This window comes from Malaclemys terrapin, chromosome 13 (genome assembly GCF_027887155.1).
Source record: "Malaclemys terrapin pileata isolate rMalTer1 chromosome 13, rMalTer1.hap1, whole genome shotgun sequence".
In the NCBI taxonomy this organism is placed as follows: Eukaryota; Metazoa; Chordata; order Testudines; family Emydidae; genus Malaclemys; species Malaclemys terrapin.
In genome coordinates this window covers 7,618,320-7,643,407 of record NC_071517.1, presented here as the reverse complement: position 1 = coordinate 7,643,407, position 25,088 = coordinate 7,618,320, and the positions used below count along the sequence as shown (strand labels likewise).

The following is a 25,088-nucleotide window of genomic DNA, read 5'->3' as shown; positions in this document are numbered from 1 at the left end:
GCATACTTCATCTGAAGCTTTAAGGAAAGATATTAACAATGTGACTGACTCTATGATGTCTCTAATATGGAAAATGTGCTAGGATATCAAAGGCAATGTTTTCTGACACTATACTTGGGGCCAGGGGTGGCTCCAGGCACCAGCGCACCAAGCACGTGCCTGGGGCGGCAAGCTCTGGGGGGTGGCCTGCCAGTCGCTGTGAGGGTGGCAGTCAGGCTGCCTTTGGCGGCATGCATGCAGTAGGTCCGTCGGTCCCACGGTTTTGGCGGCAATTCGGCGGTGGGGACGCCGAAGGCGCAGGACCGGCAGACCTCCTGTGGGCATACCGCCAAATCGGCGTCACCAGCGGACCTCCTGCAGGCGCGCCGCAGAAAGCCGCCTGACTGTTGTGCTTGGGGCGGCAAAATACATAGAGCCGCCCCTGCTTGGGGCAAAGAAAAACCTTGGCTGTGAGAGGTGCCTGATTCAGATTCCACATGGCCACCTAAGGTCTTTAACAAAGTGCAAAACACTTGTGTTACTGGCCTTAGTTGAAGGGCAGTGAAATGTCACTCTCAGGAAAAACTCATTAGGTTAAGTGCCTTGCCAGGATTTCCTTGTTAAAATGCTTCAAGAACTTAGTTTCTGTCATGAGATTTGCCTAAGATGAAGTTGTTGATGCCCTTGAACTCCTGGGAAAAAGAACAGAAAGGGATCCCCCCGCCCACCTATTAGTCATCTGATGGGAAATGGCAAATCCCTGAAGCTCTGTGTATAGTCTGGGAGCTAACTCCTGCTTTCAGGAGAAGTTTGGCGTGCGTAAGGCAGGCAGGATTTGGCCCTGTGTGCTATAAAATGCTAGACACAATTACAGTAGAATCATACGATACCATTTCACATTTTAAAAGTGCAGAAGGAGCTTACAACGTTTGAAGGAAATCCACGAAACAGACCAAATGGGCTGATTTGCAGCGTGCCATCTGCTCTGTTTGTACCAAATCACAGGGGCAATGGCAAACCAAAACACAGACACCTTGCTGGAGATGATGACGTTCAAAGTGCTCCTTTATGTGGCTCAGAAACTGCTGGGAGTTACGTAAGTATCCAGGGAGCTCTCGTAAGCCCCTGGCAGTCTGAGAGGAAGCTCACGCATGCCCATGCTGGGTTCATTCAGCCCCTGTGCTCTTAGAAATCCACTAGCATGTTCATAAAATGCATCACCAAGGTATTTATCCCTGCATGATATTTCTGCAACTTGTGTGCTGTAAGGTATGTTTCACTTCTCAAATCTCTCCCACTGTCATTTGTTGAGATGGGCTGAGATCTCATAATTTGGGTCCAGCTGCAGATTTCAGGCAGCCTGACGTTGATGCAGTTTTAGTTTGGCTCATTTGCCAACCCGTGAGCTTAGCCCCTCCAACATATTAGTGTGGCCATAGTTTGGCCTCTAACATAGGGACCATTTGCAAAACTTAGCTTTGGATTTCAAACATGGCTAGCAGGGGATGGTTTCATTTGAACCTTCTGTAGTCATTTGGATTTAACTCTGATTTCTCCCATGCTTCTATGGACAGCAGCCCCATTTGTGGATCTGTTGCATGGCATGATACTAACCTATACATCTCATAGAGCTGGAAGGGACCCTGAAAGGTCATTGAGTCCAGCCCCCTGCCTTCACCAGCAGGACCAAGTACTGATTTTGCCCCAGATCCCTAAGTGACCCCCTTAAGGATTGAACTCACAACCCTGGGTTTAGGAGGCCAATGCTCAAACCACTGAGCTGTCCCTCCACCTAACGTGCTGATGTCATTTGATATGGCATCACATGCAAAAAGATGGGTTTGCCACCTTCCTACTGAGACTGGATATGTGTTTTATCACTGATACATGTATTTTAAAATGCCCATTCCTAGAGTAAGCTGCTATGCTCTTCTTTACGCTGCGGTGCACAGATGCTGAAAGAGGACATGTCATTTGGTAACGAGGAGGGGAGGGATAGCTCAGTGGTTTGAGCATTGGCCTGTTAAACCCAGGGTTGTGAGTTCAATCCTTGAGGGGGCCACTTGGAGATCTGGGGCAAAATCAGTACTTGGTCCTGCTAGTGAAGGCAGGGGGCTGGACTCAATGACCTTTCAAGGTCCCATCCAGTTCTAGGAGATGGGATATCTCCATTAATTTAATTTAAAAGAAAAAAAGATAGAATGTGGAAAGCCCACCTGCTGAGCTGGAAACTCTCATTTTAAAAACCATTTCACATTCAAGCGCCAAAGAGAAGCGTCATTAAAATCCATGGACAAATCCTCATCAGGCCACAAACCATTGAGGCTCTCATGGGAGATATCTCTGTTCCTCGGCTGATCAAATCTCCTTCCCCGCCTTCCCTGCTTGGCCTCAATCTCTAAACACAACAAATTATAAATACTACTGGCTGGCTTTTAATTCTGACTTGTCATCCAGAATCCTTATGTGTGAAAAGCAATGAGCCTAGAGAAGCCAGTTCCAGTCTCTGATTACAGGCTTGGTGCAGTTTGAAGCGGTTTTAAGAAACAGTATTTGACCTCCTTCTGTCCTGCTGTGACCATCTCCTTCTGCAGCAAACGGCGTTTATGTATCCTAAACACTGTAGGGCCATTTGTACAAATGTCCTTAAAATGAGCTATGTGGAGGGTTACACATCTGGCTGGGACTTCAAAAGAGCCCAAGGGAATTAGATGCTGTCTAGTTAAGGTACTTACGTGGTCCCCTTTTGTGTTGTATTGGAGCACCTTCAATGTAATTAGCCTCACCACACCCCAATGAGATAGGGAAATAATATTATCTCAATTTTACAAATAGGAAACTGAGGCACAACTCTGGTATTTAGGGTCCTAATTGACTCAATGGAAGTTAGGAGCCTACATACCTTTGTGGGTCTGGGTCAAAGTGACGTGCCCAAGGTTTTCATAGATTCCAAGGCCAGAAGGGACCACTGTGATTGTCTAGTCTGACCTTCTATATAACCCAATCCAGAGAACTTCCCCAAAATAATTCCTCGAGCAGATCTTTTAAGAAAAAGATCCAGTCTTGATTTACAGATTGCAAGTGATGGGAGAATCCACCACGACCCTTGGTAAATTGTTGCACTGGTCACACAGGAAGCCCGCAGTAAAGCAAGTATTTGAACTTCAAGTCTCCAAAGTCCCAGGCTAGCATCATGAACGCTGGGCCATCTTTCCTCCACTTTCCAATTCCATGGGTTTTGGCCATTCTTTTAGAAATCCCAGCCTTTGCTTCTCAGCTCTTCACAGCTCATACCGCAGGCAGCCGTACAGCTGGCGTTGTTTATCTGCTGAGCCGCGTCTGTGTGTTTGCATTTCCAGTTTAGAAAGGAGACGCTACTAAATAAATAAATTTCAGGCAAGAACGTACCTGCTGCAACAAACAGAATCCCAGCACTGAGGATAATGTTGTTTTTGCTGTTGTAAATCCTTCCTGCTCCGACACAGAGTCCTCCCAGTAATAGCAATATTGTGCTTAGGATGGGGAATACACTGGAGGCACGGACAATACCTGAGGGATATATAAGAGGAAAAACATGACAGTTAGTAATTAGCCCAGATCCCTTTTCAGGTGCTAGCACAGAGATCACAAGGCACATTTCCTCAGGGTGACCCTCAGCCTCTGCTGGCCTGGCACCATCACGGCGTTTGCATGTGGAGGCAGGTTTTAGACCCAGGGTCATGAGCCGATGGCTGATGTGATGGAGACAAAGTGATTGTGACGGCGTACACTTTTCATTGGCTGCTCCTAAATATTTTGAGATTTCTGCTGGCAAGTTTGGAGCTATTACCATAATCTGCCTTTTGATGCTGCTGCATGTGGAACGTTTTTGACAACGCACCGGCCAACGAGGTTAGAGAGAGGCACCCCCATCATCTTGCAGGCAAAAGCACTGAAAAATGCCTGAGCTGATTATTAACTATATCATACCATGTGGGCAGCTTTATGAGATGTAGATGTGGTTTGGTACATGTGTGACATCCGCAAATTCAGGTAATTAAGCCCTTTGTCTTCATGTCACAGTCTTGCTAGCATCTCTCTCTGTCAGCTGTAGAATATTAATGGACTCAAAGCTCCTTGACTTTTAGAAAGGAAGATATTGAGACTAGTGTATCATGAATATTTGCATTTAATTGGGATCATTTGTCACACTTTTTATTTATTTATATGTTAGGCACTGTCAGGCCATCCACCAACAATGGTATCTAAGACACCATGGGAGAATTTAAATACCATCAGTGCAGGCCAGGCATCAAAACCAGGGCACCCCTAGGTTAGAGAACAACAGAAGGGAATGAGGAGGGGGAAACAAATGCAGCAAATGAAATGAGCTTAAACCAAGAAACAGGAGGAAGAAGTGGGCTGAATACACAAATAAAAGAAGGAGGAGGAAGAAATATGGTCAAATGCGCTAGAAATAGTGATACAGGACAAAAAAGAAAAGAGGGGCCTATGGGCGCAGGGGGTGAGGTGTGGGAATACACTGACTAAACTGTTCCAGAAAGCAAGAATTGTAACAAAAACATAGAAGGATAAAGGTGTGTGTGGGGGGAGGGGGAGGTGAGGTTTTGTAACTAGGGCCACGGAGAGGTTAATGTGCTAAACGGAGAAGGAGAAATCATCACGGCGGAGGCACAAAGGCATAAGGACACTAAGGGGTGGGGCTGGTGGTGGCTAGTACAGAGTGGGGACCCAGAGTGCAAAAGGACTTGGTTAGTGGTGAGTAATGGAAATCTAGTACACTAACTGCAATGTGTCTCTCGGGTGAAATTTCGAGGCCCATCTCTTTGTTTGGCAGGCATGGTGAGCCAGGCCCCCCATTTCCCAAGGAGAAATGGCCAGATGTCGTAGCTGAGGTTTCTCATTTTAGTTTCGGTGGCCGTGATTTGCCCACATTAGCCAAGTACCTTCTAACCTGGCTGTTTACCAGAGCTCTCCTAGGCTTCAACCCTGCTCCCATGGTAATGAATGACAAAAACTCTCATGCACCGCAACAGGAGCAGGCGTGGGCACCACCATCATGATGTATTATTTGCATTGCACGATGCCTACTCGTGAACCAGGACCCTACCGTGCTAGGTGCTGTACAAACTTGGAACAAAAAGACCCTCCCTTCCCAAAGAACTTACAATTGTTGTGAACTGTAGTTGTGAGAAAAGTTTGCGTCCTGCCATACTTGGCATCTTTGCTACATAAGGCTGTTTATGCTGGAGATATTTTCTAAGCAGTTATAAAAGTGGTTCAGATAAAATAATGTAAAACTATCTGGAGTTGCTGTGTGGATCCAGTTTTAGGCAGCCTGAACTAGTTTTAGGATGAATATGCAAAGAAATTATATTTCCATTATTTGCTCATTTCTTGCTGGGATCCATGATCTGCTACACCTGTTCCTGCTCCTGCCTTCTATTTTGCTTCTCACACAATCACTTCACTCGTTTTACCGTCAGCTTCTGAGTCTCTAAGCAGCACATGCAGCTCACACAAGCTCTGGTGCTAGAAATTGTGTGACTGACTGATTTTTTTTTTTATTTGCCAGCAATTCCAAAACATGGAAGGTATTTGTTTCAGGTTGTTGGAAACATTTTGTTTTGACGTGGCGCTTCTTGAAAAGGTTTTTAATTAATTAAAAATTAAAGTTAAAGCAAATTTTGAAATGAAAAGTTGTTTCAAATAAAAAAAATGGGAAGTTTCAATTTTTTCAGGTTTTTTTAATTTTTTTTGGGGTATCAAAACAATTCGGTGAATTTGCAAAATGTTTCACTTGACCCGAATCTGCATTTTTCACCAAAAGTTTCACCTGAAAAATGTCACCCACCTCTCCTGTTGCTATCATAGATAGTGTCTCCACCTGTCTCTTGGTGCCTCTCAAGTAACACAATGGATTCTACAGCTATTTAGGCCTCGTCTAAACGTAAAGTTTGTACTATATTGGTCAGGGATGTGAAGAAAACCTCACACCCTGGTAACAAGTGTGCTAACAACTCCCCCCCGCCCCCCACTGTAGCTGCAGCTGTCCCACCACAAGAGTGCTATGCTGCCCCAAGCCAATGTCCTTCAGGGTGGTGGTGTTCCAATGTTGGCAGGACTCCTCTTTCTGTTGGCGCATGCTGTGTCTACACTGGGGGATAGGCCAGGATAGGCCATGCAGTGTAGACGGTGCGTTCTGTAATCTGCATGTCCTGTTAATGGGGCCATTCCCCAGGACATCCTGAACGTTGGGACTCCACTCTATTGTCCCCATTTATTTGTGGTGTAGAACGTAACATGCAATATAAGGACCAATGGCCAAGATTTTCAAAAGCAAATAGTGATTTTTTTTTTTTTAGGTGCCTTAATTGTAGAGTGCCCATCCTGGGATGCCTTAAAGGGGGCTAATTTTTCAGAAAGTGTTGCGCGCCCACCCTTGGAATAGCAGCACCCTTTAAGGTGCTTGGAGGTGGGCACCCAAACACTTAGTCATTCATGAATATCTTTGTCACAGGCAGAAAATTCATAGTAATAAAGAGTCACACTCATTCCCCTCCCCCATTCATGCTGTTCATTATGATTTCACTTAAACTAAAAGGACATTCCTTAAAATGTTCCACTATTACTAGAGAATACTTGCTACAGAAGCCAAATTCACAGCGTGGGCTATTCTACTCTTAATAATTAGCACCACAGATAATATTTGCTTTGTTAGTTAATTAACACACAGAGAGTCAAAACATGGCATTTTCTTCCCACACAATAGTGCAGAGTTTTCCTTCTACAACATGTATTTTTGGTCCTGAAATTTAAAAGCAGCTCATGTGTATTGTGCATAGTTTACGTATGTCTCCCCATTCTGGTAATAAAATAACAGCACATCAAAAAATATGAAGGGAATCCAGTTTTTGCTTTCTCCTCTATTTTGTTTTTCTTGTTTACTGTCCTGTCTCTTTGCACCACTATCCATTATGACACCTCCGGTGGTAAAGAAACTGCAGCACAGTTCCGCGCTTCTTCACCCAGGGCTCAGAAGCTCTACCCTTCTGTTCTGGCTTTTACTTTCCCCTGGAAGGGTGTAGCTACATGAACAGTGAGGGTGACATTTTCAAAAATGGAAGCTGCAGACCACTGTGCAACAGCGCATCCCTGATTGCACAGGTAATTCCCAACTGCTACGTGCATGCATTGCAGAAATGCATGCAGCTACCCACAGGCCCCAATCCTGCAAGCTGCTCTGCGCCAATGCAGAGCCCCATTGCATTCAGTGGGGCTCACTGGGGCCCCAACTTCACACAGCAATTAAGCAAATGCTTACATTCCACTGATGGGAATAGGAGTTAAGCCTATGCTTAAGTGCAGTGCTGAACAGGGATGGTTTGCTGAATCGGGGCCTTTGAGCAGAGGGGGGTCTGCCTGTGGAGCAGTTTGCAGGTTCACCGTCTAAGAGCCGTATTTACAAAGGTATTTAAGTGCCTAAATATGCAGCTAGCTGCCTATTGCGCGTTACAAGAGCACCTATGCAGGCGGGGTGCCTAACTCATTTTTAGCTGTGTAGTCGCTGTGTTGGTCCCAGGAGATTAGAAAGATGAGGTGAGTGAGGTAATATCTTTCATTGGATCAGCGTCTGTTGGTGAGAGAGATGAGCGTTCGAGCTCCATAGAGCTCTCCTTCCCATCTGGGAAATGTACTCCAAGCAGGGTCGGCTCCAGGGTTTTTGCCGCCCCAAGCAGTGGGGAACAACAACAACAACAAAAAGCTGCGATCGCGATTGGTGGCAACTCCACCGCGCCGCTTTCTTCTTCGGCGGCAGGTCCTTCCCTCCGAGAGGGACCGAGGGACCCGCTGCCGAAGAGCCCGACTGCTGCCCCTTCCCCTTGGCCGCCCCAAGCACCTGCTTGCTGAGCTGGTGCCTGGAGCCGGCCCTGACTCCAAGTGTCACAGCTAAATACAAGGTGGAACAGATTGTTTAGCATAACTAATTAACACATATTTCAAGGGACCATTCAGTGCAAAGTGGCCCCTTAACACCTTTCCAGTCATGGGGAGAAGCTGGCAGGGGTGTGTGATTTAAATGGGTTATAGATTGTTGTAATAAATCCAGTGTTTCTGCTAAGAGCTCTGTGTGACCTCGAAAGCTCGTCTCTCTCACCAACAGAAGTCGGTCCAATAAAAGATATGACCTCACCCACCTAGTCTCTCTAATATCCTGGGTCCAACATGGCTACAGCAACATTGCATATAACTTACCAGTCAGATGTATATTTTCCTGATTTCCACAAGCACTTGCAGTAGTTGCAGGTGGAAGAGCAGATACACTTCTGCAGAACCCAGATCTTCTTTTTTGAAAATAATGCCCCTTTTCTTTCACCTACTTGACTTTTATTATCTTAACACAGTTTGGCTGGGATAACTCGTGAGTGGGAGAGTCACAAATCATATGAGAGGTTTTAGAGTAGCAGCCGTGTTATTCTGTATCCACAAAAAGAACAGGAGTACTTGTGGCACCTTAGAGACTAACACATTTATTGAACAAATCATATGAATGAGTGATGCTGTCATTCCATACAAGAGCCAACAAAAATCTCTCTACTCTGCTCTGCGAGTACATGCCTTGTTTATGGCACATGTTTTAAGGAAAAGCTCATTTTGACAGTGTTTAAAGTGTTACAGTTGATTTCATTGGTAGTATTGTCAATTCCTTTCACCCGTAAAGCCAGGTTGCCTTAGTTATCAGGAGACAAAGTAGCTACAGCAATCCAACTCAACAGGTACCAGTGTGTGACAGTAAAGTCAGTACTTAAAACACACTGAAACCTTCTTAAATTATTTTTTTACATTATTGTGATTTTTCAGGTCAGATACTTTACAGACTGCCATGGCTTGAAGGCTTTATATAATTGAAAAGCAAGGAATCCCTATTTTCCATTATTTCCAGTGGTATTTGGTATTTGTTTCTAGAACTGATGCTTTGCAAGATAGTGGACTCTAAACCCATCACTGAGCCGTGACTGCATACATCGTAGCAAATCTCAGATCTCTGACTAGTATAATTCCTTTTCTCTACTTTCACCTTATCCTAGCTACCACATGTGGGTGGAGGAATTAAAACATTTTTATGGCAGGGTTCTTTTTATTTAAAATAAAATGATGTCAATAGGAGAACTGCTTGTCAGGATTTAATCTTAGCAATTACATTTACCAGTTAGATTAGTGGACAGAATGCAGGTGTGAAGATCAAAGGAGCAAAATAAATTCAGTTTATTCCATGTTTGGAATGTGTTTACTTAGGGTATGTCTTCACGAGGGGCGGCTCCAGGCACCAGCGCAGCAAGCGCGTGCCTGGGGCGGCAAGCCGAGAGGGGTGGTCACCGTGAGGGCGGTCACCCTGCCAGTCACTGTGAGGGCGGCAGTCAGGCTGCCTTCAGCAGCATGCCTGCGGGAGGTCTGCCGGTCCCGCGGCTTCGGCGGCAATTCGGCGGTGGGTACGCCGAAGGCACGGGATCAGCGGACCTCCCGCAGGCATGCCGCCAAATCCGCATTAACAGCAGACCTCCCGCAGACGACCCGCCGAAAGCCGCCTGACTGCCGTGCTTGGGGCAGCAAAATACATAGAACTGCCCCTGGCCTTCACTGCCAATGTTCACTGCGGCAGTGCTTTAACGTGGCTGTGTAGTCGCGCCATGAGGAGAGTCGCTAACAGCGTTGGGAGCATGGCTCCCAGCGCTGGTGCACTGTCTACACTGCCACTTTACAGCGCTGAAACTTGCATCGCTCAGGGTGTGTGTGTGTGTTATTTCACACGCCTGAGCAAGAAAGGTTCAGCGCTGTAAAATGGCCATGTAGACAAGGCCTTTGTCATGCAGTCCATGGACAAAGTGCTACGAATACATTGGGGCAAATTCTCCTTTCAGTTACACAAATGCAACTCCATTGGGTTGGTGTGTTCTCTATGGAATCAACTGTTACAATTGTGGTAGCTCCAGAAATTATACTCCTGTCAACTGAACACAGCTCAACATAGTAAGAAGTTATTTGTTGTTTAAGTCTCTGTGCAGGGTTGTGGAGGAAATTTTTTAAAACCTACCTAGTGGGGTGACTTTTCCCACAAAAGGTTGAGTATAAGTCTTCTGTGCACATGTGAGCAGTGATGGCATCTATAATTTGTTTATTTAGTGGGACGTCTCAATGGTAAATAGGAAAATTGAAGTGTATATAAATCTCTTGATGTCACATGGGTTTTTAAACACACACACACTCTCTCTCTCTCTCATTTAAGGCCCACAGAAATCAATCAGTCAGTCTGTTGACTTCAGTGGGCTTTGGATTAATGTCCCATACTACTAACAATGTGAAACCTTTTCATTTGTCTTTTGCCTGTTTACAGTATGCTGGTATCAGTGAAGCAGGCTGTACATCGTTTAGCCACCATCTGAATCCTGAAAAATCTTGTGAACCTTCTGAACTTAATGTGATCATTCTGCTATGGCTTTTTGATGCCCTTCATCTGAACAATTCAACATCGGCAAAACACATAAACGGAGCTTCCCTTCCTGCCCCCCTGTCTTAACTGCAAATTGATGAGGACTTAAAACATGTGCTCAACTTTTTTTTTAATGCCAAAAAATTGAGAAAAAGATGTGGTGAATTATATTGACATTCCGGATAAGGGTTGGGGATATGGCAAAGATGCCACAGATGGTCTGATCCTTATTCTAAATAATGGAAAAATATCCACTTCTGTTTGTCTACCTGGGCACCCATATGGCCCTTATTACTGTAATGTCTTTGCAAGTGCCAGATCTCACAACCAAATGGCTAAAACTTTCCAAAGGTCTGAGTTGCAAATAACTTTACACAAATATAAGACTGGGGTACATTTTTCAAAGTTGCATAAATGACTTAAGCCCCTAAATCCCGTTTTCAAAAGGGACTTAGACCCAGAGCCTCAAAGGTATTGAAATATCAATGGGAATTAGTTGTCTAAATACCTTTTAAAAGTCTGGGCTTTAGGCAGGGGAGTGGTTCCTACCAAGCAACTTCCCATGGATTACTGCGGGCTCAGTGATGTCCAGATATTGAACTCCACGTGCTTTGAGAAAACCGAGCAGGGAACTGCTCCCTTGGCACCCTGAGACCTCTGATGAGCTGCAATGACTTTGAATCTGGCCAGACATCTGTACTCTCTCAAAAGTACCTCAGGGGTGAAGGGGAAAGGGAAAAGAAGGAGGAGGAGTGAGAGAGCAGTGACCTGACCACAAAGTATACTTTTCAAATGAGAGTTTTTTCCACATGGGTTAGCAGGGCTGAACCTGGAACTATTTATCCACCTTTCTCTCCCTACACACATAAAAAGGCACATTCCCCCCACCCCTCCGGAGTTTAAGAGATTTGGATGAAATGGGCCCCTGGTCCCAAATACCCCTGGTTTTGATATTGAAAAAACAGAGCTGGACTGATGTGACTTTAAAGAACTCACAATCATGCCCATTTTTGACTTATCTGTTATAGCGATTGGCCCAAGTTACACCACTGCAATTTGGGGTGTGTTTGGAGCCAAAGTGCCTGGTCTCCCACTCCCGAATATAAGTCACGTTTATTGACATCAATTTGATGTGAGTATTGAGATTTTCCCAGGGTTATGGTTTGGGCCATTATATGGTCTGGGGCCACTTGCAGTATTTGGATTGGATCAAGGCTCAGATTTCAAACATCTCCAAAGTCTTGGGATCTTTGGATACAGACTGCCAGTGTGGTGCAATCTCTAGGATGAAGGAACCTTGGTTTCTGAGTTAAAGAAGGTTTGTATCTAGCTATCCCAACAAGCTCACCTGTCCCTACTGCTTATCCTTGTTAAGGAGGCACGTTATTTTGACACTTACGGAGAAGATATTCTGAGCTGTCATGGTCATAGTCATTGTCCTCCGGGAAGTGGTTGATTCGGAAGCAATGTCCTTTGTAGATTCCTAAACAAGAACAAAACAAACAAGACATTAAAACACACACACAGAAAAAGGACCTTTATAAATGGGCGTCTGCTTGTTCTGCTCCATTTTCCCCCCTCGTGAGGCAGTTATTCTCCTGTAGGGTTTGGTCTTCAATTTCCTCACATCAACAAGATAAACTAGACACCCGTCTCACAGTGAGCATCATGTCGACCCCGGGATCCATCCGCAACGTGCAGGAGCAGGGCCCAACGGTGCAGATCAGTCTCTGTGTTTCTATTATTCATAGATTCATAGACTCTAGGACTGGAAGGGACCTCGAGAGGTCATCGAGTCCAGTCCCCTGCCCTCATGGCAGGACCAAATACTGTCTAGACCATCCCTGATAGACATTTATCTAACCTACTCTTAAATATCTCCAGAGATGGAGATTCCACAACCTCCCTAGGCAATTTATTCCAGTGTTTAACCACCCTGACAGTTAGGAACTTTTTCCTAATGTCCAACCTAGACCTCCCTTGCTGCAGTTTAAACCCATTGCTTCTGGTTCTATCCTTAGAGGCTCATTAACCAGTGCTCTCACACTCGGGAATAAAATTCATCCAGGGTGAGTTATCTACTGCACAGAAGGGTTTGGTGTTGACCGAACAAAGATTTGAAAATCATCAGTTAATACCATTTTAGCAGGAGCGCAGCTGCACCTTCTCGGATATGGCTGTGGATTTACTTTACTCATAATAAGGATTTTCTAGAAAAGAATGACTAAGCTGGGGGATTTCTGCTGTGCTCTGTGGCTCTCAACTGCAGGTCTTGCTACTACACAGTTCATTGAATTCATTCCCAGGATAAAGTGGCGCGGCTACTTTATTTGTGATAACTGCTTGGGAATATTCTCTGTAATTCATTTCAATGGCCCTAAACAACAGCTAAGTAGCTCATCCTGTGTGCATAAATGACCCGTCTGAATTGTCTGCAAGATGAGGCACAGCAGTTCAGTTGCGAATTAGTATCTGCTAAGCATATTTTGCGGTACCGCCCTTTGTTTGCTCTAGACTGGTTTGCTGCTCTTTTATGGCTCTTAAATGAGGCAATCTGTCCAAAATATAGTTTTTAATCACCTTAAAGCTTATTTTTATAGCAGTTCATGAAATGAAAGTGTCTCTCTCCCAACACAACATACTGTCTGAGCATCTGAAATTGGGGTGGTTATTTCTTTGAGATGCTTGGTTGTGTCCGGATGCCACTTTCCGTATTCAGACATAATTTTTCCTCCCATTCATTTTTTTAAAACATGTAGGAGAGGCATGTTTTATTCTAAGTCAACATTTTCCAAAAGTTGTGACTCCCGACACAGTTAATGATGCATTGCCCCTTGTTGCAAACAGGAAATAACTCTGGTATTATAGAGAGTATGATGTGGTAAGTATTCATAAATGCTGGCTTTTTAATGGCAACATCTGTATGGCAGACTATGTAATTCAGGCGATTCACAATGAGTTATGGAGCTGTTCACTGCTCAGTCAGGGATTTGAATGCAGCCCAAGTTGTTATAATCTGTCAGCTGTTTTTTAGCTTATGTGAAGCCACCCGGTGATCTCCGTTTTGTTCCTGGAAGACCAGTGTCTCCATAACAAATCCTGATTTTTCAGATGAGGCCATTTTTGAGCAGAGAAGCCAAGAACTGGATGGATATCGAGACTTGGACTTCGATCTCATCCTTAGAGGGCTCCCTTTCACGTAGGAGTTGAAACACATTGACAAGGCAATATGGGAAAATATTGCACTGCTGCTGCCCATGCTGTTCCTCTTCCATGGGTAGCTCCTTTCATTTTCCAGTGCCGTGCATCTGGAACATTTCAACACCGATACATTCACATGAAAGAATACAAACATGGAGGGTACACATGATGAAGCTATGCATTGAAAATGGCCCCAAGCCAGACATTTCTAGAATACATCTAGATTTCAAATCCCCTTCCAACTTTCACGGGTGTTGGGATCTGGGGTTTCTGTTCGGTTAGTTATAGAAAGAATAGGAAGCTGTGACATTTGGATCTGAATCAAAGTCTGGATTCCAAAACTTCTCTCCCAATAAGTTTGATGTGGTTCAGATCAAGGGTTTGGGTTCTGGCTCTTGTCTAACATCTGGTATTTGATGGCGAGTAACAGCAACAGACTAGGTACATTTGTTACGTAAACAAGTGTAATGTAATGTAGCTCAGTGGGAACTTACGAAAATCTCCATGTGGCTCAACCTCACTGTCAAGAACTCCAGTGATATAATAGTTATTACCCAAATTGTTGTTTTTTGGCCACATAAGCTGCAATATCCTGCGATAACAAAGGTCGTGTCAGAACTGACCCAAAAAACGCAGCCAATATTTTTTCCATCGGACTAAACTTTGAAATCAGACTGGTGCAAAATTCAGAGCCGCTTACGTGGAGACTGTAGAAAAATGGTCAGCCAGGAAATTGTGATGAGCATAAGAGCAACTCTTTGCTTATTAGCACAGCTGCAGAGTCTTCTCTTTGCTTGAACTAATTAAAATAAAAATAACGTAACGAAGGACTGTACCAAAACTGAGTTTGAACAAAATATGCAGCACTTCCCCCAGCAAGTGGTAATGGCCTCCAGAAAGGTCAAAAGCTGTGAAATGTAAAAGAAGACAGAGGATTCCAGTACAATGTCTAATATTATAATTCAATGGCCCATTGTCTCAAGTATCTACATAAAATACCAATATCTTTTTTAAAGTTTCCCACAGTACTTGACAAGGAATGATACAGTGGTAGTTAGATACTGATCAGTGTGTAAGCAAATGTGGCCACATTATATCAGTAATAGCCATGGGGATAGTCGTCTACTTTAGAACCTTATTTTATTCTGAGATACTGTGTCTGCCAGAACACCAGGGCTGTCTCTTACCCGCTTTAGAAAGGGATATGGACTATTTCACGTCTACTCTGGCTTCCACCAGAGATGAGCATAAACCAATGTCACTGCCTAGCAGTCCACCTCCTTATTGAGAAGCGCTTTTGGACACCTTCTGAGGCCAAGGTGCAATACACCACTAAGCCAGCAGGACTATTCCTCCCCCGAAAGGAGCACTGATATATGACATATATTAATGGGTACCTTTGAAATTGGTCACTTCTTGATAATGAACCTCGCTCAACCAAATAATTTCAATAAGAATTTGAGCAAGGATTTGGTCCAATAATAATGAATAGCCCCCTTTATGATGTAGTAGTGATATAGTCAGAGGCAGAATGATCCAGGAACTAGGGGTCTAACCAGCAACCTGGGTTCAGATTTCACCGCAGACTTCCTGTGTGACCTTGGACAAGCCACTCACTCTGTGTCTCAGTTCCCATCTGTAAAATAGGGATAATAGCGCTTGCCTACATCACAGGAGTTTTGTGAGGATAAACACATTACAAGACTGTGAGCTGTGCAGATACCATGGTTATAGGGGCCAGTCAAGTACCTAAGTTAATAGTATTTTGCTAAAGTTATTTTAACTACCTAAAAATGTAGGAGTTCCAACACCAGATCAGATTTGTGGTTCCATGTAGCCTGACTCTAGAAATGGGCAATACACAATGGTTCAGAGGAGAGCAACTATCCTTCTTCCCTGGGGTAGTACCTACTTCCCTCCCCTGTCCTTCAAATAATCCTCCCCTGTCCTTCAAATAATCCTCCCATCTATCCAACTGTGCAAAAGTGTTCAGAGGGGTTAACATTTGTTCCCGACCACTGAAAGCAATGACCTACTGCCTTGAAACATAAGATCTGACTAACCTTATATGTTAACATTCATAGCAAAACCATACCACGATTGGTCATACTGTTATCCATCACTTTCAAACGGAGTATTTGACTAGCTTAGCAATCATGCCACCGGTAATATTCTGGGCTTTCTAGTTAAAGGTGTGCCTGAGCAGTGATGTTCAGTTCCACATCTGAACTTTCCTAAGGAAGGAAGGGCGTACAGATTCAAGCTTCCAAGTCAGGACCATAAGAGAGACTAGACTGACCAGTGATCTTCCGACTAGATCTGAACTTTCCCAAAATCCTGGGCACCAGGGATAAAGACAGTGCTGTTTTGCTGCCATTGGACTTCGGGTTTCAATTCTTTTCCGCCCTGTATTTTCTTGACCATGTGTTGCAGTACCCAAAGCCTTATCTGGATGAAACAGCAAACACTATCTGATTATCTTTAAGCATCCTAGTCATTCACCATGCTCAGTTCTTGCCAGTAATAACATTCCCTGATGATTTATAAAAGCATTTCCAGTGCAATACTGGAAGGTGGAGTGCTTAAATATTTGAGAGTACTTGTCAAGGCCATCCATGCTTTTGCTGCCTCCCTTCCTACTCCCAATCCCGGAAATTATACGCCAGGGGATGGTTCCATGCTGTTAGTGTTTTGTTGTCATTTAACGTACACTTCCACCATACAAGAAGCTGGCACCATTATAGCAGAGGGCCTTTAGTGCAGGGTGTTTGTGTCAATAGCACTTTTGTGTCTTTCTGGTTCGAGCACGCATTTAGAGAAGGAGATATTGATAGCAGCGGGAGGAGAGATGGTTCTGGCTGGTGCCCCCTCCTTCTTCAATAACATTCTGTGCTTGCCCTGCAGGGGTGCTGCTCCATTCGTAGCTTCCTCCTTCAGCTTCCCTATTTTCCCTTATTGATGAGATTACAAAGTGAAGCATCAATTTTAGACGCCGCAGACAAAAATCATTATTGTCCTCTCCAGGGAGGTCAGTTTTCTATCATGCACTTTGAGCAAGCGACCCCCTGCAGTGCCAACCCAACACTATTCTACATCAACCATGCACAACATAATACAACCTCAAATATCTTCAAGGAATTGTGTGAAGGGAGGAGAGTTTGGAGAGGGGACGGTTGTGTGGGGAAGAGCTAAGGTTGCAGTGCATGATGTGTAGCAGATGGTAGCTGTGACACTAGTAAGGTTGTTTGTCTGTGGATGGAGGAGAACAGGGTATGCACTCTCAGGTGGTTTAGCTTTGCCTTTACTAGGGTTTCAGTCAGGTGTGATATGTGTGTAGCAATGCTAACTGCTTCACAACAATGTGTTTTGTATAGTCACAGAACGAATGCAATGTGCTCCAGCTATGTTGTTTGCTCATTTGCTTTAATTAGCCCATATTCTATTCTACACCTGTACAAAGGGTAACAAAAACCAGAAAATGTGATGACATCAATGAGCCGATGCACAATTTGGTGCTACCAAAGCAGCCTTCATTTTCAATTTAAATATCATTGATTTTTAGGTAAATGTATTAGCATATTAAAAAACAGTGGCATATCCTAGCTCTCAACCAATTGGCTGATTTCTTATAGGTATCACACCAGAAATGGATCTTGAGAAGGGAGCTGAAGGTGGGTAGAGAGTTGGTTTTTAAGGATTATTTCAGGGAGAGGCTGCACTCCAGGCATAAGGACCATAATTTGCACAGGATGGGATGGGCAATGAACTAAGGCCTGCCCTGTTGTTCCCCTTGCTGTATCAGTTCTGAGGTTAAACCATGGACTGCAATTTCCGGGGCTGACCAACAGCCAATTTTACAGCTAAAACTTGAATGTTTACTAGACACATCTTCTGAAATCATCAGCGGAGAGTGTTGATTCGAGGGTAACATTACAAACAACACGACAAGAAGGGGAGCGATTATAACTGAAAATCTACAGGAGCACAATGTCCATCTAACCAATAACCACACCTTTTTATTTTTATTTTTTAAATAAAATACTTTTGCATTTCTAATTTGAGGGAAGTAAAAAATCCATCCAGTAACAGAGAAACACCCAGACTAGCTAGAACCTATCTGGGGAGAATGGCAATTGTTACATTTTTTTTTTATTTCTTACCTCGTTCTCATGCCTGGCAAGTTCTGAAATATTTTGCAGCGTGGCGTGAGAACTAAGGAGATTGTATAAATCAGAAATTGCTGACACTCTCTGCAAAGTTTAGAATTAGTGAGCCGGACTGTGCACTGCATTCATTACTCTGGCAAAACTATACTGACCTCAATCGAGTTTCACCAGCAGACACCACAGTGCAGAATAAGATCCACAAAGTTTACTTTTTTTCTCTTTCCCTTTTCTCTTCTGTTACCCCTTTTTGACTCGAATGATTTGCCATTATTCAGGATCCTATGGTTTCTTCTGGTTAGGAAGAGAAATTGATGGTGGAGCCAAGTATTTCTTTGATGCAATCCTGTATATTTACAAAGGATATACAAAATCCTGTTTCCCTGAATGCAGCAGGAATTAAACAGCTGGAAACAATTTCTATGCCCCCTTTCCAGACAGCACCTAGCCCAAATTCACTCTCTTAGCATTTTCTCAGGGTCATGCTACCATTACTTCTGTGGCTGTGTCTAATGCTTCCTTGCTGTTCTCTGAGGCTGCTTCTTTGGTCTTTTCTCCTGCTTCTCTCACAGACATATACAGCTCCATCAAATAAAACCCCGTGAAACCCCTCTTCCCATGTAGCTTGGATTCCTGAGTGGCCTCACACACATGCCTATATTTTAGGTCGAGGTTCCTATTATTTCAGCTACCTGGTTCCATAAAGGAGTTTAATGGCTTCGTAAATTAAGGGTAGTAGTTATATTCCTTGGTTTCAGCTAGGTTTTACCCAAGCCATAAGCAAACTATAAAATGGCCAGTTCAGAAAGGAAAGGCTGATGCTCCTAAGAAGTTCCAGTTCAGAATCTGTTCCATGTTCCTTATGTTCACGTCTGGGGTTTTGCTATCTCCAGCTGCCCACTCTGCTTATAAAGAAATAGAATTTTCTTGACTTGTCGCTTTCTGCATTCATTTGTCCATAGGTCAATTGTTTATCTCCTGCTGTTCTCAAAGAATTTCATGGGCTTTTATTTAAGTGCCTCAAACAAGTACAGATTTTTTGAGCCTTTGCCAAAAGATGGTTAATGCTGTCATTATAAAGGAAATCATGCCCCAACAGATGCAGGCGGTGTGCAGAACATGCCAGGTGTGAATTTGCCATCTCACACTGGCTTCATTGTCAGGGAGGGGGAAGCTAGCAGAGAAAGAAACCTTGGGAGGTAAAATACGCATTTATTGGCTTTGAGAGCTGTTTGGTAGTTGAGCAATCTTTGTGATGCTCAAAGACCCAAAGTCCAGCTTCCTTCTGAAAGTCACTGCCAGTGGCTGAGGCAGATGCTACCTGACACCCTTGTGAGTCCTGACAGTTTGGCCACATGCTGGTTTGTTTGCATTTGCTTCATCTTAAAGGTCAGTTTTATGAAGTGCACTGTCGATGCTCAGAGCCTTAAATCACAGCTTTTGTAATACAGGCCACAATTGTGGAACCCGCTGAAGTGCTGAATCGGGGCAATGGTCTGTAGTGGAAGTGGGTGCGGGGAACGTGGGCGCCATGGTATCACAGGTATTGCAAGGTCCAGGAGCTGTGTGCTTATGTGATAGAACCTCACACTTGGACTTCGACGTTGGATTATTTCTAATCCATTCCCATTTCCCCAAAATCTAACTTGGGGCCAGATTTTTCTATAAGGACTCTGCTACTCATGTTGAATAGTCTCTTGCTGCTCATTGGAATGAATGACTTGTGGGGTCCGGTACCCCTCAGCTTGTCAGCACAATGTGGCCCATCATGATTTAGAGGCTCACTGATGCTCTCTCCTTGATACTTGTACTGGGTTGTGTTGTAAGTAGCTTGGTACCCCGACTCTATCCAGAAAACAGCATGTGCCATAACTTGCAATGAAAAGACCGTTAGAACAAAATATTTTATTGCAACTTCTAAGTATATTTTCTATGAATGAAAAGTAGGGCGGTGGCATCATATGCGGCTCTCATCACAAGCTGAACCTTTGACGTCATGACAAGGGTAATTTTAACCTCACACTGGCTATTAGAAAAGCACTGTGTCAGGGAACATAAGCTAGAGGTCTTTTGTTCTCTTCACTGAGGGACAGGATCGTTTTTTCTCATAAGCTACCCTTGTGTCTCTTTAATATTTCGTCACATCTGAGAGAAGGAAAATTCATTGTCTCTGTCCAGCATCTCCTTGTCCTAAAAATCTCATGTACACAGCCTACCCTCTCTTCACAAGTACAGCATTAATTAATCCTTTACATCCAGCCTTCTGCACTCTGACTGTAATCATCAAGCCCTCTGCTGACTCCAGGCAGCAAGTCGATTTTGTGCCTTCTTTCAAAGGAGTTTAAATCAGTTCTGGCTCCTCTTCCTCTCTACAGTCATTGAAGTCTCCCCAGAGCCTGGATCACCTCGACCTTTGATGGTTTCATCCCCTGTCTCTGTCTCTCTTCCCATAACTCTGAGAATTTGCCTACTTTTTTAACAGTAAGGAATTACCTGCTTAATTAGAGGCTATAGGCCAGATTCTGCTCTCACTGACACTGGAGCAGATCTGGGTTTACTCCAAGGTAACCTGAGATCAGAATCTGGCTCTGTGCCTTCTCCTTACTCTTATTGTGCTTCTCCGAAAAGGAAATCCTTGTTTTAAAATGTCAGCATTAATGCACTGAACTTGCCTCCCCTGTTTTCCTCAGAAGCTGTCAGCTCTAACAAACTCTTTGGTCTCTTCTTTTCAACCATCTCCCGTTGTTTGGTGGGGAAAATAAATCTCCTTTTCCGGTCTCTGATTTTCTTATCTGCTGCAGTAGTAAGAAGCCCCCCCCATTACCCCTCCTCTGGTGGGTCCTTTGTGCTGCTTAGTGCATTGTCTCCCTCTCACTGATACAAGCTGAATAACGACCAGTGTCCACTGAGTCCTGCTCCCGCTATCTTTTTTTTTTAATATAGCCCTTTTAACACCCGGCCATGACTCTGGCCATACTGGCCTCCTTGCAGCCGGATGAAATACGCTGCAAGGTGGTTTTTGCCCCACATCCAAGCTGCAGCTGTCATCTTCTCTCGGCCTACACAGCTGCAAATTCGCTGAGGCTGGCAGAGGGGGATTATGGTCTGTTCTTAAACCGGGCTATGTGCTTAGCTGCCTCCATCTCCCACAAGTCTGGCAAAGGCATGTTCAATTCTAGGGACACTTCTCAGGTTATCCAGTCACTCCACATGCTCAATCCTACCACTTGGATCCTCCCAATTAACCTTAGCTCTGCTTAGTAATTCTCTTCTCTCCCTAGAGTGCTGAGTACCTGTAACACAGGGGGGGCACCCCCCAAACTCCCCCTTGTGGCCAGAGGCCCCTCTACAGCACCCTTGCCTCTCTTTCCCCCTCTTCAGGGCCCTTTAAGAACTCACTCAGTTCAAAGGTCGTTCAAACAATTCCCTCTTAGGGTCCACTTTATTTAGGGTGACCAGACATCCCGATTTTATCGGGACCGTCCCGATATTTCCTTGTTTGTCCCGCGTCCCGACCGACATGCGGTCGGGACAACCGGACAAACAAGGAAATGCCCCGGAGCCTAGAGCCCGGAAGTGCTCGCACCCCCCTCTTCCCCGCCTCTTCCCCGGGCTCACCCTTCCTCCCCCCTCCGCAAGCGCTGGAGGGAGGCCCGGGAGACTCAGAGGGAGCGCGGGGCCGGGGTGAGTAACAGTCCGGCCTGGCCCCGAGCAGGCAGGACTCAGTCGGGCGGTAGGGCGAGGAGGGGGGCGGCCTGCGGGGCCAGGCGGCGGCTGTTCTCACCCCCGGGCAGCGGGACTCGGGAGCAGCCGCTGCTGCAGCTCCCACTGCCGCGGGGGAGGAAGCGGCCATGGCGCTCGGTGGCTGCGGCGCCTCCGAACCCCCCGAGCCGGGGCCTGCTGCGGGGACCCAGCAGTGCACACGCTGGGCCCAGCCCCTGGCCAGTCACGTCTGGGCTCTGCCCAGCTGGTGCAATCCCGCAGCAGCCCCGGAGCGGAGGCATCGGCAGCCCAGCCCCGTTCGTTCCCCTGCGGGACCCGAGCGGGACGGGGGGGCTGGGGCCTGCTGCCCCCACTCCGGGGCCGCCGCGGGATAGCACCAGCTGGGCAGCAGCCCAGACGCGACTGGCCAGGGGCTGGGCCCAGCGTGTGCACTGCTGGGTCCCTGCAGCAGGCCCCGGCTCGGGGGGTTCGGGGGCGCCAGAGCCGCAGCCGCGGAGCGCCATGGCCGCTTCCTCCCCCGCGGCAGTGGGAGCTGCAGCAGCGGCTGCTCCCGAGTCCCGCTGCCCGGGGGGGGAGAACAGCCGCCGCCTGGCCCCGCGGGCCGCCCCCCTCCTCGCCCTACCGCCCGACTGAGTCCTGCCTGCACTCGGGGCCAGGCCGGGCTCTCACTCACCCCGGCCCCGCGCTTCCCCTGAGTCTCCCGGGGCCTCCCTCCAGCGCTTGCGGAGGAAGTTGTTTTTTTTTTTTTTGGCCCCGCCCCCCGCCACGCCCCCCCCCGTCATCCCCCCCCCCCCCCCCGCGTCCCGATATTTGTCTTTGGTGATCTGGTCACCCTAACTTTATTGAGTCCCCAGGTGCATACTGGCCCTCTAAGCCCAGCCCCAGTTCAGTGACTCTCTCCTGATAATCCAAAAATAGAACATCAACTCTCAGTCTTCAGCCCAGTTTCAGCTGGGCGCAGCCCCACCCAAACCGCTGAGCACAGTCCGGAGGGACTGTCTTTCTGCTTCCCAGCCCCTCCTGCCTGGAGTTTGTCCTTTCCCACAGTCTTCCCGGCTGGGCCTTTGCAGTCTCTCACTGGCTTGCACAGGGTATTTTCCAGGCCTCGCTCCTGGACAGTTTTCCTCACTCTCTCCTTCTTCTTGAGCTTCCCCCTCTCCCCTACAGACTCGGGCACTGCAAGAGACTCCAGGCTTCCAGCAGTGTCTATAGACCTCATTACAGTTTTCTGGACTTCTCCACTTCACTGCAACTTCCTGCTCCTTTTGTACTGGAATCACCTGATTCCTCTCAGGTGGGGCTCATGCTGTAATCAGGGTTGGCTTAGCCCTAATCCCTCCGACCTATGAGGCAGCTCACCGTGTTATAGTACCAGAGTCCTTATTTATCATGCATTGTCTGTGGGGGAAGGACATGTTTTTGCTCACCATTCTTAAGATCTTCTGCTTTCACTAACCTCATCCACTGTATGACATTGTCTAGTCTTATTTCCCTTTGTAGTTTCTCCTTTGGCATCCTTCCATAAGCTCTATCCTCTTTCTTTGCTAGGAACCTAAATAGTGAAAGCGTTCTCCACCATCCCCACCCACCGCACTAACAACACTAACTTGACATTGCTCTGTTACTTATATTACTGCTGTTCCATAATAGTCTTAATATGCAGCGCGGCTGGAGCGCCACATTTCTGAAGTGACCTGTTTGCTGTCTTGAGTGTGCAACTTTTGCAGCCATAAATAGCAAGAGGTTCAGTAGTAGTTTGGGAAGCTTGAACTTCTTGTCCCCTGCCACACCCTTTTCTCTTCAAATGCTCTTTAATTTCACCAGGTTGGAATCTATCATTGTCGTTGATCTCCAGCAAATGTCATTGAATATTCACGTCATCCTACGCAAAGTTCTCCAGCCATGTTGGAGAACTACTGCCTTACTCCAGGCACTGATGTCTCCTGGGATACGATGCAGATGTTGCTCTCTGCAATGAATATTAATATTTTTTCTCATCAGGCAAATTTCAAATTTCATACTAACTGGGGCCACAGGGTAGCTCTAGAAGTAATAGCTTGCAGGCACCAATGAGCACAGCATCTTCAATCAAATATCCCGCATCACCCTGACCAGATTCTGATTTCATTCATACTGGAATAAACCCAGAATACCTCCAATGATGTCAGTGTTACTCTCTATTTACATTAGGATTGAATGGATTGTATCCCACCTGGATGTCAGATTCATCTTCATCCAGAACAAAAGCCATTTCTTTCTCATTTCTCTTTCCTGGCCTCTGCATATGGCACCATACACCAGGAAGTCTCTTGCCAGTCTGTCAATCATTAGAGAGGCCTGAAATATCAGTTTTGTCTGCTACAACTTTGAGATCAGATAGTCATCCTGTTTGATGTAGCAATCATCATCGCTGAGTGACAACCCATATTTATTTTCACATTGTCAAACAGTGCTTTTCCCCACTGCTAGCGCTACTAGGATTGAGTTTCCCTTAAGGGGGAGTTAGTTTGGTTTCATCCATCTAGTTTCCTATACTTCAGATTGTTATCAATTCTTCCTCGTTAACATGGCGATCAGCCAAGACTTGACGGGGCCCTCTTCTGTGAGCACAGCACAATTCTAAAGCCTACATCATGGTCCATCAATTCCTCAGGGAGAAAAGATAAAGGAATGGACATTTACATCCTTCCAAATTCCCTTGTTAATTTATACTTTGACATAGACGTGGGCATATACAAGGCATGAATGCTGCTCTCTGAAGTAAAGTAAATATACTCAGCATACTGTTCAGGCCAGATTCCCTAGATATTCTGTTGTCTCACTTTTTCCATACACATTCTTAAGCTACTGCCAACTCCCCACTAGATCTTTCTTCTTTTAGAGCCTTTTGGAACTACAAAATCTCTATACTTAGAGCTGCTAAATTTCCTTCATCCACCTTGATAGGAGAGTTGTGATTTGTAACTTGAACAAGCTAGCTTTGTAAATGGGAAGCACCAACACCCCATGGCAATCTTTGAGGATCATTAGATCTGCTTCTGAAGTGTGTATCTGGCATATATCTTATAACAGACCAAACAAAAGAGTCCAGATCTAAATGTCGCGGCTTAGACCCATCTCCAATTCTTCCTAGGCACCTAGACTGTCTTCACTGTTCAAGTGGCTTGTTACATTACATCATCAACCTAACTTGTTCTTGATGGGAGGCTGTGGTGCAAGGAAATGCTCACTTCCAGCAAGCCAGAAGGATTTGGTCTGGAAGCAGTCAACACCCTTTAACCCTTTCACAAGGTTGCTCTCTGACATTCATACTCGCCTAACACTTTTTCCAGAAAAGCCTATGAAGGTTGGTGGGATACATTTCCACAGTATATGGTGGTGACACACTTTAATGGTATGATTACTGGAAAGTAGAAAGAGTAGCTCACATTAATGCTACCACTTGTGAGATCTCATGATGAGTCAGAAATGTACATGTCATCATAATACTTATTTCCTAGCATAGACCTGATTATTCAGTCTGCTACAATAGC

The 25,088-nt window shown here is 45.5% G+C and overlaps 1 protein-coding gene across 1 annotated transcript in view; it reads right to left on the bottom strand.

Annotated features, from left to right (window-relative positions):
* Positions 1-25,088, bottom strand: part of CACNG4 (calcium voltage-gated channel auxiliary subunit gamma 4) — a 61,102-nt gene that overhangs the window by 5,758 nt on the left and 30,256 nt on the right. Inside the window, exons 2-3 of the mRNA XM_054046720.1 lie at positions 11,868-11,951; positions 3,388-3,528 (exon numbers count right to left, since the gene is read on the bottom strand). Of these exons, the coding sequence (XP_053902695.1) occupies positions 3,388-3,528; positions 11,868-11,951 (225 nt within the window). The remainder of the gene's footprint in view (positions 1-3,387; positions 3,529-11,867; positions 11,952-25,088) is intronic.